The sequence below is a fragment of the Entelurus aequoreus genome, linkage group LG06 (assembly GCF_033978785.1).
Source record: "Entelurus aequoreus isolate RoL-2023_Sb linkage group LG06, RoL_Eaeq_v1.1, whole genome shotgun sequence".
Lineage (NCBI taxonomy): Eukaryota > Metazoa > Chordata > Actinopteri > Syngnathiformes > Syngnathidae > Entelurus > Entelurus aequoreus.
In genome coordinates, this window is record NC_084736.1 from 19442663 (window position 1) to 19453759 (window position 11097).

General features: G+C 37.4%; 1 protein-coding gene across 2 annotated transcripts in view; it reads right to left on the reverse strand.

Annotated features, from left to right (window-relative positions):
- The window catches only part of slc4a1a (solute carrier family 4 member 1a (Diego blood group)), a 28399-nt gene extending 20892 nt beyond the window's left edge, over positions 1–7507 (reverse strand). The window contains exons 1-7 of one of the 2 annotated variants that reach the window (XM_062050176.1): positions 7423–7507; positions 6994–7332; positions 5472–5542; positions 5269–5324; positions 1927–2024; positions 1808–1854; positions 1569–1734 (exon numbers count right to left, since the gene is read on the reverse strand). In XM_062050176.1, coding sequence (XP_061906160.1) covers positions 1569–1734; positions 1808–1854; positions 1927–2024; positions 5269–5324; positions 5472–5498 — 394 coding nt within the window. In that variant the 5' untranslated portion in view covers positions 5499–5542; positions 6994–7332; positions 7423–7507. Of the gene's footprint in view, positions 1–1568; positions 1735–1807; positions 1855–1926; positions 2025–5268; positions 5328–5471; positions 5543–6993; positions 7333–7422 lie in introns of both variants that reach the window. The other variant, XM_062050175.1, reaches the window with a different exon arrangement.
- Between the last annotated feature and the right edge of the window lie 3590 nt (positions 7508–11097).

The window sequence follows — 11097 nt, forward strand, 5'->3', positions numbered from 1 at the left end:
TTATATTTCCAAGACAGTAGATGGCAACACTTTGTCGGCTATTTATGGTATGTTGTCTAGCTAGGAAGTTGCTTTATTTCCATGGAACTGAATGTTTTATGTTGATCCCTACAAAGTGTTTATACTGTAGGTATTGTGCTTATTATACACTACCTGTTTGATTGTAACATTCATGTAAGTTGTAGTTTTCATTAACAAATTTGGAGGTGTTGAAATCGCCATGTAAAATCGCTAATGCTAATAGTAGTCTGTGTGTGGCAAATCCAATGTAAATTAGCATAAGCTAGCGCATTTCGGAAGAGTAGAATCTACCTTTGCGTTTGAGCCTTTTCGACAAAGCATAATTGCTTTGTTTGTTGTTGAAAATTGTAACTTTACTTCGAGGGAGTTTGGATGAATCTGCCCCGAGTGCTGCTTAAGGGATTGTTTTGTCCGGACGTAATGTCACGTGCAACAAAAGTATTAAAATATGGCACCGTTTGATTTTTCGTGAATCGATACCCGGTCGTAGTGGCGGACTTTGGTCGGTGCCTATAAAAATACAGAACTCCATACCTATCCCTAATTGTGGAAGCTCTGGGACTGATTTAAAATTGCACATTGGTAAAAATGGCTTGGATTTAGATAAAATGGTATCTTTGAACTAGAGATGTCCGATAATGGCTTTTTTGCCGATATCCGATATTCCGATATTGTCCAACTCTTAATTACTGATACCGATATCAACCGATACCGATATATACAGTCGTGGAATTAACACATTATTATGCCTAATTTTGTTGTGATGCCCCGCTGGATGCATTAAGCAATGTAACAAGGTTTTCCAAAATAAATCAACTCAAGTTATGGAAAAAAGTGCCAACATGGCACTGCCATATTTATTATTGAAGTCACAAAGTGCATTATTTTTTTTAACATGCCTCAAAACAGCAGCTTGGAATTTGGGACATGCTCTCCCTGAGAGAGCATGAGGAGGTTGGGGGGGGGGGTGTATATTGTAGCGTCCCGGAAGAGTTAGTGCTGCAAGGGGTTCTGGGTATTTGTTCTGTTGCGTTTATGTTGTGTTACAGTGCGGATGTTCTCCCGAAATGTGTTTGTCATTCTTGTTTGGTGTGGGTTCACAGTGTGGCGCATATTTGTAACAGTGTTAAAGTTGTTTATACGGCTACCCTCAGTGTGACCTGTATGGCTGTTGACCAAGTATGCCTTGCATTCACTTGTGTGTGTGAAAAGCCGTAGATATTATGTGATTGGGCCGGCACGCAAAGGCAGTGCCTTTAAGGTTTATTGGCGCTCTGTACTTCTCCCTACGTCCGTGTACCACTCCGTACGGAGGCGTTTTAAAAAGTCTTAAATTTTAATTTTTTAAACCGATACCGATAATTTCCGATATTACATTTTAAAGCATTTATCAGCCCATAATATCGGCATCTCTACTTTGAACATGCGACAGGATCTCCTCCTATGAAATAGAAAGTGATTACCAAGCAGCCTAGTGGTCTCATTACTGCGACTTACCCCTCCCGAAAAGTAAAAATGTTTTCCTCCTGAAGACCCTCCCAAGTCACCTGTGCTCATGGTCTTGCGTAGCTGGATGAGACTCTTGAACGTGAGGTAGGGCACGTGAGAAGGACTCCACTTCCCTGTGGCGGGGTTGAAGTTCTCCTCGTAGCCCACCCAGCGGCCCGTCTCCTGCCAGGTGTTACCCTGCAGCTCGTTGAGCTCCACGTACGCCTGCCGTCACGTCGGCCATTAGTGGGACACAGGTGAGCACGGAGTTGGGGGCTAAAGACGGTGGAGAACTGACCTGAGCGTCTCCTCTGGTGGTGGCATTGGTGTTGAGGTTGAGGAAGGCTAAAAGACGCAGGTGTAACGTTAGCGCCTGTGCAAGAGGCCACTAGAGGGCGCGGGTGAGCACTAACTTACCCTCAGAATCTTTGGGGATGTTGTACGTACGTACAGGTGCTTCATCGTTATTGTCACGTTTCCTCCCGATCTCTACATCACGGAGGTCTGCTGGAGTCCTGTTGGGGTTGACAGATCTTAATTATATTTTATATGTTATAGTGATCATGTCTATTGACATTTTGTGTTCTTTGTATTTTTTTCGCACCATGACTTGGGCAGGTTGTTTTCATTGGGTCGTAAAAGTAATGCTGTGCATGGTTTCATTCAAGACATAATTAAAGGTCATTGACCACAAAAAGTTTTAGTTTAAGTCATTTTACTTTTAAAATGAATGCAATCTCCCTGCCGGTAAGAGTCCTTATAAATTTCATGACGTCTCGCGGGCCAATTTTAAGACGTCGGCGGGCCAACGTTTGGATACCTCTGCTGTAGAATAAACACCAGTACACTATGGTCAATGTTAACAACAAAAACTAAATGTGGTACATAAATATTAATAGAAATAAAAGTGTTTGCATATAGTAGATCATTGGTACAAATGTTAAACGTGTATGAGTGTACATGGATATAACATAGTTATTGGTATATGTATTTAATGTGTATATATTTGTATAGTTATTTATTAGGGCTGTGAATCTTTGGGTGTCCCACGATTCGATTCAATATCGATTCTTGGGGTCGCGATTCGATTCAAAATCGTTTTTTTTCGATTCAACGCGATTCTCGATTCAAAAACGATATTTTCCCGATTCAAAAGGATTCTCTATTCATTCAATACATAGGATTTCAGCAGGATCTACCCCAGTCTGCTGACATGCAAGCAGAGTAGTAGATTTTTGTAAAAAGTTTTTATAATTGTAAAGGACAATGTTTTATCAACTGATTGCAAAAATGTAAATTTGTTTTAACTATTAAATGAACCAAAAATGTGACTTATTTTATCTTTGTGAAAATATTGGACACAGTGTGTTGTCAAGCTTATGAGATGCGATGCAAGTGTAAGCCACTGTGACACTATTGTCCTTTTTAATTTTTTTTTATAAATGTCTAATGATAATGTCAATGAGGGATTTTCAGTGTTGAAATTGTAACTGCCGTATTTTTCGGACTATAAGTCGCAGTTTTTTTCATAGTTTGGCCGGGGGGTGCGACTTATACTCAGGAACGACTTATGTGTGAAATTATTAACACATTACCGTAAAATATCAAATAATATTATTTAGCTCATTCACGTAAGAGACTGGACGTACAAGATTTCATGGGATTTAGCGATTAGGAGTGACAGATTGTTTGGTAAACGTATAGCATGTTCTATATGTTATAGTTATTTGAATGACTCTTACTATAATATGTTACGTTAACATACCAGGCACGTTCTCAGTTGGTTATTTATGCGTCATATAACATACACTTATTCAGCCTGTTGTTCACTATTCTTTATTTATTTTAAATTGCCTTTCAAATGTCTATTCTTGGAGTTGGGTTTTATCAAATAAATTTCCCCGAAAATGCGACTTATACTCCAGTGCGACTTATATATGTTTTTTTCCTTCTTTATTATGCATTTTCGGCCAGTGCGACTTATACTCCGGAGCGACTTATACTCCGAAAAATACGGTAATATTGATACTGTTGTTGATAATATTCATTTTTGTTCCACTACTTTTGGTTTGTTCTGTGTCGTGTTTGTGTGTCCTCTCAATTGCTCTGTTTATTGCAGTTCTGAGTGTTGCTGGGTCGGGTTTGGTTTTGGAATTGGATTGCATTGTTATGGTATTGCTGTGTATTGTTTTGTTGGATTGATTCATTAAAAAAATTTGATTAGATTTTTTAAAAATGAGAATCGATTCTGAATTGCACAACGTGAGAATCGCGATTCGAATTCGAATCGATTTTTTCCCACACCCCTATTATTTATGTTGTGTACAAGGTGTATTTTTAAGATGTTGTGTAAAGGAAATGCAAACAGTTCTCACATGTCTACAAAGCTCAAGATCAGATGTCTCGCGGTTTTACTACATATTGTATTTGATTTTGTTAACAGGGTTAGGCCAAATAAGTGTTCAGCCTAAACCCTTTCGGTTTGCAAAATTGTCAATTTATGAATGTGAAATTGTTTTTGTCTATTTTGTTGACCAATGAAATGAAAATGAAAAACTAAATTTAACTAATTTGCATTGGCTTTGCTGTTGACATGATTAGCATTAGTGAGTTTACGTTCAACACCTCCAAATGTGTTAATGAAAACAACAACTCACATGCACGTTACAATCAATCAGCAGTTGTGTAATAAGCACATTACTTACAGAATAAACACTTTTTAGGGCGCAACAGACAGCAAGGCCTAAACTGACCAAAACACCATAAACTATACACTACTGCCATCTAAAGTCTTGGACTTGCAAATATAATTACGATTTAATGTCATACTTGTAAATGATAATGTGATGATAACAAAACAAGATATAACAACTGGAAAGCAGTTATTATAATCAGCTTATTTTTAAATGTAGTAATAAAAAAATTGATTTCATCAACAGAATCAATTATTATTTATCATCACACACAAAAGTACCGAAAGTGGGTACTGTTGAGTACCTGTATTAATTCCCAGGTACCGGATTGGTTTAAATGTGAACGGTACTCATGCATAATCATGCTAATATTAACGTGCTAGCTTTTGAGCTAATTTTGCAGGTATATGCCTCAGAATCAAATAGTTTGTAATTTCACACGTTAGTGCGTTTGCTCCTTTTGCAGACACACAGCCAAAATACAATATATTTTGTTACTTAACGCTATCTGTTAGCATTTAAGCTAGACTTTTTTGACAATTTCTAATGAAATTGCATTTTTAGCTGAGTGTATTTTTGTAATATAAATATGCCAATTAAGGTGTTTTAAATGAAAATCGATTGTGGTAAATGTGCTTTGCCAGTTGAGAAGCCCTATTTTAGAGGATGTTGATTGGGAAGTTTTAAGTAATTTTCAGTATGGCCACTAGAGGGCAATGCTTATATTTAAAAACAAGTGTTTGTTTGGCCACAAGATGGCAGAAAACACTCCCATACTTCAGCCACAACTGTGAATATCATTTTTTCCCCACAAGGGGATATCGCTTGCCGACCAAACCACTCCCTTTAAAAACCACACATAGGACTGTTGGTTTAAATGTTGTCCACATAAGGGCACTCATGAAACAAGGTGATGTTGGCCTTTTTCAAAAAGTGTGGTATTGTTCTCTTTTCAGACTATTAAAAATGTCCTCAAACGTTATTTCTTGGTGAACTTAACTTTGCCAATTAATCGAGATATGGCCTCGACACTGTGGCGTGTATCTAAAGACGCCTAAGGACTCACATTGTCAGTGGCGAGGGGAGGGCTGCATCGTTGTCTTCATATGACGAGTCCGAGGCCTGCTGGGGAGGAGAAAGGATTTCACGCAGGAAATCGCATCCTGATGGATTTTCCGACATATTTTCTCTATCCTCATCAGAGTACATAGAAGCGTGACATTTGTCAGGCTTCTTTTTTGTTTCTCACATCAAATGTCACACACTGACCTCGTGGAAACTGAATGTATTTTCCATGGGTGCGTTCCGAGTTGACACTCTCAGCGACTTTTGTACATTCCCTTGGGAAGGAAGAGGGATATTTTTTTGTAATTCATATCAGCTTGAAACAGCATTAAAAGACAGGACTAAAACTAAAACACGCCATGTTAGACGCAGATAATCAACCAGCCGTTAAAAATGTGAAGTGTGAACGTTCTATCTTTTGGGTTACACCCTCTTCTTCTCGGTCCTCCACAGAGTGCAGGCTAATACTTATGAGCTAAAACCACATTAGCATCCTTAGCACAATATCCTCACAGGACTAGCTGGGAATTAGCATCCGTTCAAAATGATGTCACCACAGACGTTTAGTGAGTAGACGAACACAAAGGTGGTGGGTTTGGTAGAAATAGCAACAAATGATCATACCAGGAGTGTCCAAACTTTTTCCACACTGAAAAATTAGAGCATGCGGGGGCCATTTTTTCATTTTCAAAACCAATACAAAAATAGACCCCCCCCCCTTCAAGATTGGTAAGGTCTCAGTCATAAAAATTTAATAAAGAGGTCATACATTACATTACATTATTGTTTATTATTATCCAACACTTAAATATTTAGATCAACTTTTCTTACACACATTTAAAGTATTTCTTATTTATTTTGTTTGATTTATGCCCTTTTTGTCAATGACACAAATGGCAAACACACAACAAATGCAATATTTTCCAAAGTGGAAGATTTGATGTGAAGTAATTGTAGCCTAAAATAGGTCAACGCCATTGATTTTAATTTAGTATGATTTTGGAGCAATGACAGTTTTAAAACATACATATTTAGGGATCCAAAAGGGCCTCGCTCTTAAAAGTGTTTAAAAAAAGTCATACATTTGTATTTTTTTGTACTTTCATCACTTAAGTCTCGAAATCAACTTCAGATCAATCCGTCGATTATAAGTTGTTATTATTTTTTTAATGTTTTGTTAGTTTTATGCCCTTCTTTGTCAAAGAAAACCTTGTGTGTCATATGGCAAATACAAAAAAGAACATTTCAAAGTGGAATATTTGATGTGAAGTAATTGGAGCCTTGAATAGGTCAATAATTCATAACAACATTGTTTTGATACATTATTATTTTTGGAGCAATGACAGTTTAAAATAAAAAAAAAACAGCTAGCATGTGTTATAAGGGTTAACATTGTAACTTGTTCCCTGTTTGCTTTTTTGTTTCACTTTCTTACATTAATTAAACATTTCTTTAATTTATTTTTAGAATGTGCCGCCATTGGCCATTAAAAAAATAGCTGTGGGCCGCAAATGGCCCCCGGGCCTCACTTTGGACACCCCTGTTACAGTCTTTAAAAGTTAGGATTGACACTTTTAGCGTAGTTAAGTCATTTTGCTACAATTAAGTGAAGATCCAAAAAGTTCTGCGGTATGCAACTCGAGAGCGGAGGTGCCTGTAAGTATCCGTCTTGTCCCGCAGTGTCTTAAAAAGCGTCTCGGCCCCCAGACGAGGCCACACCCCTTACCTGCACGCAGGTACTCCCACCTGGTCGCCTGGAGTTGTCGGCGTGGACGAGCACGCTGAAGAAAGTGAGCCAAAAGCCAGCAAACGGTGACGAGACCCGATCCCAGGGTGCGGGAACACCCATCGTGAAAACTACGTCAACTCCAGAGAGCGCCATACCCCGCGACCCGCCTGGTTGCCAGGCAACCACGTCGGGGGGGTGTAGATAAGGCCTGCGTGAGAGCAAAACAGGCATATCATTCATAGACACCTTGACGTGGGGATATCCCAGCCCTGGTAGGCCGGGGTCACGCCCTCCACAAACATGGCCGACCACTGGTGTCCTGAATGACATGCCAGGCTGGGGGGGGGGCACACATGGAGGGGGAAGGGTATAAAAAAGGGGCAATCATCTGATAAAAACGTCATCTTAGGGATTCCCTCGACTTACTTTGGTGCTCATGACGTGATCTCTCAGTGAGTCCGTCCAGGGTCTCAAGGTCCAAACGAGCCACCAGGTCACCAGGAAGATGCAGCTGCAAAACAATAGAACCAATAATGCTTTAATAGCAACTGTGAACTTAAATGATAATTTTTATTTTGAGGTGGGCTTACCTGCTAAATAGGCACATGTCAGCCATTACTGGATGAGTAGTTAAGAATGTGGTCTGCAACAACATACACTACCGTTCAAAAGTTTGGGGTCACATTGAAATGTCCTTATTTTTGAAGGAAAAGCACTGTACTTTTCAATGAAGATAACTTTAAACTAGTCTTAATTTTAAAGAAATACACTCTATACATTGCTAATGTGGTAAATGACTATTCTAGCTGCAAATGTCTGGTTTTTGGTGCAATATCTACATAGGTGTATAGAGGCCCATTTCCAGCAACTATCACTCCAGTGTTCTAATAGTACAATGTGTTTGCTAATTGGCTCAGAAGGCTAATTGATGATTAGAAAACCCTTGTGAAATCATGTTCACACATCTGAAAACAGTTTAGCTCGTTACAGAAGCTACAAAACTGACCTTCCTTTGAGCAGATTGAGTTTCTGGAGCATCACATTTGTGGGGTCAATTAAATGCTCAAAATGGCCGGAAAAAGAGAACTTTCATCTGAAACTCGACAGTCTATTCTTGTTCTTAGAAATGAAGGCTATTCCACAAAATTGTTTGGGTGACCCCAAACTCTTGAACGGTAGTGTACATATAAATATATATATATATATTTAACCTTAACCCTCAAATATGAGACCCCGGAAGGGTCTCAGTCATACAAATGTTGAAAATATGTCATATATATATATATATATATATATATATATATATATATATATATATATATATATATATATATATATATATATATATATATATATATATATATATATATATATATATATATATATATATATATATTTATTTATTTTTATTTCAACGCTTCTCAAGATCTATTTCAGATCCTTCTGTCAATATAGTTTTATTTTATTGATTTTTTTCATGTTTCAGGCCCTTTTTGTTAAAGAAAACCATGTTTTTTTTTCAGAAAAACACAGAATATGCAATATTTGTTCCCCAAATGTTTTTGAGAGGAACAAATATTGCATTTGATGTGAAGTAATTGGAGCCTTAAATAGGTCATTTGTTCATAACTTATATACATACATATAATTATTGTTTATTAATGTATTTAACAATTATTTTTCTACTCATTGTACATGAATTTATTTATGTACTCATTTTTTTATTCACTGTTGTGTTACAAATAGAGAACAAACAAATGGGATAAAACTGCTATGATGTGAAAAGGGGTGGGATTAAATAAACTCTGCTTTTTTCTACTCCTTTTCAGACGCTGTAATAAATCAACTGGAACTATGTCATGTATTACACTGTAATTTTATGCACGTTTGAAATAAACTGACACCAACCAACCAACTTCGGTCACCTCCCTATTAGATTATTATTATTATTAACACATCAATATAACATATTTACAACAATTCTCTGTGTCTGTTGTTCACAAATATTTTTTTGGCAATTTTACAAAAGCACTGGGGTGAAAATCAATTGTGTACTATTGCGATCAAATACAACTCCAAATTCTGGGAGATTTTTTTGCTCCTGCAGGTGAAACTCAAAAAATTTGAATAAGGTGTTAAAGTTCATTCATGTCAGAAATTGAGCGTCAAATGTGAAACTAAAATGTGATATTAACTCATTAAATACCAAATGAGAAATGTCAAGCCTTTGTTTATTATAATATTGACCATCATCATGGCTTACAGCTTTTGAAAACCTACAATTTTCAGAAATGTTCTATTTGAGGTTTTTATAAGCTGTGAACCATCCATCCATCCATTTTCTACCGCTTGTCCCGTTCGGGGTCGCGGGGGTTGCTGGAGCCTATCTCAGCTGCACATGGGCGGAAGGCGGGGTACACCCTGGACAAGTCGCCACCTCATCGCAGGCTGTAAAGCATAATGGTCAAAATGATATCAAAAGAAGGCTTAAAATATATTGAGTTGCATGTTATGAGCCTATGTCATTTATTAGTTTCACCTTGGAAATCTAATTGTTGAAATAAACAAATCTATTCACGATAAACTATTTTTATTTTGTTTTACCTGAATACAGTAAACACTGAAAAAAAACCCTTATAAATTGTTGAAAATATTGTTTTCATCGGACTGCAATGATATTTTAATGAATACACTTGTGTCATAATATGTAGTAATTTATGAATGAATTAATTTACAGTGCCAGTTTTGACTTTCTGCCAACCCTCCCGGTACTTTTTTCTCTGCTGTGTGGGGCTTAATAGCTTAATAAAAAAAGAAAGAAAAAAACAACAATTATTTTTATGAAAATGTATTTTCTTCTCTTTATTCGCTATTAATCTAAAAAGAAAGTAAGAAGTTTGCGGCTTCACTCTATACCAGATTTTTTGAGTACATTTTACATATTTTTGGCCTAAGTTAAGCATTTTCAAGCATAAAAAATGTTAAATAAGCGACAAATATCAATACTACAGGAGTATTGAAAAGGGGTGTCCTGATATATTGGATACGATATCAGCAGGAATCATACATACCGTAATTTCCGGACTATAAGCCGCTACTTTTTCCCCTCGTTCTGGTCCCTGCGGCTTATACAAGGGTGCGGCTTATTTACGGCCTGTTCTTCTCCGACATCGACGAAGAGGATTCCGGTGGTTTTAGTGCGCAGGAGGAAGACGATGACACAATGATTAAAGACTGACTTTTCATATACCGGTAGGCTGGTTATTTTGATAACGTACAGGCGAGCACTTTGTATTACTTTGCACCGTTGTATTATTTGTACTCGGCACGAATGCTGTTCGCCATGTCAAAGATGTGAAAGTTTGATTGAATGATTGAAAGATTTATTGTTAATAAATGGGACGCTTTGCGTTCCCAAACAGTCATCGCTGTCCCGACAATCCCCTCCGTGGTAGCAGGAACCCCTATATACTACGGTAATTACACATCAAAACCCTGCGGCTTATAGTCGGGTGCGGCTTATATATGGAGCAATCTGTATTTTCCCCTAAATTTAGCTGGTGCGGCTTATAGTCAGGTGCGGCTTATAGTCCAGAAATTATGGTACATATTATTTTGTAGTGTGGAATGTTGGAAAAGGTTTAATAAAGGGAAAATGAGTCAAACAGAGAACAGAAGGAAGTTCTGAAAAACACTAACCTGTCTGGAATGGACTTATGCTGTCTTTAAATGGAAGTGGAGTGGTAATTATTTTGTCATCACGCAGTGGTCACAATGATTCAAGAAGTTAAGATTAGGATGCAGTGAATTGAATGATGCAGACACGTTTGTTACTGGATACTTCCTTTTACTCTTCTGCCTCGAATACTTTGTATGTTTAAGTAATATGCAACTATAATTATTGGATACTTGTTTATATTGACAAATGTGCGGTTTTAGACGTCAATATTGTTCAATTATTATTACGCATGTCTCGCTTGTGTGATATTGTGTGCTTAGCTGTCGTGTAGCTGCTAGCTCCAAGTGGCCTATAGCACACAATGCTTACCTTTTGTAAATGACTTGACTAAAATAGAAGAAATTGTGGACATTTAGATGTTC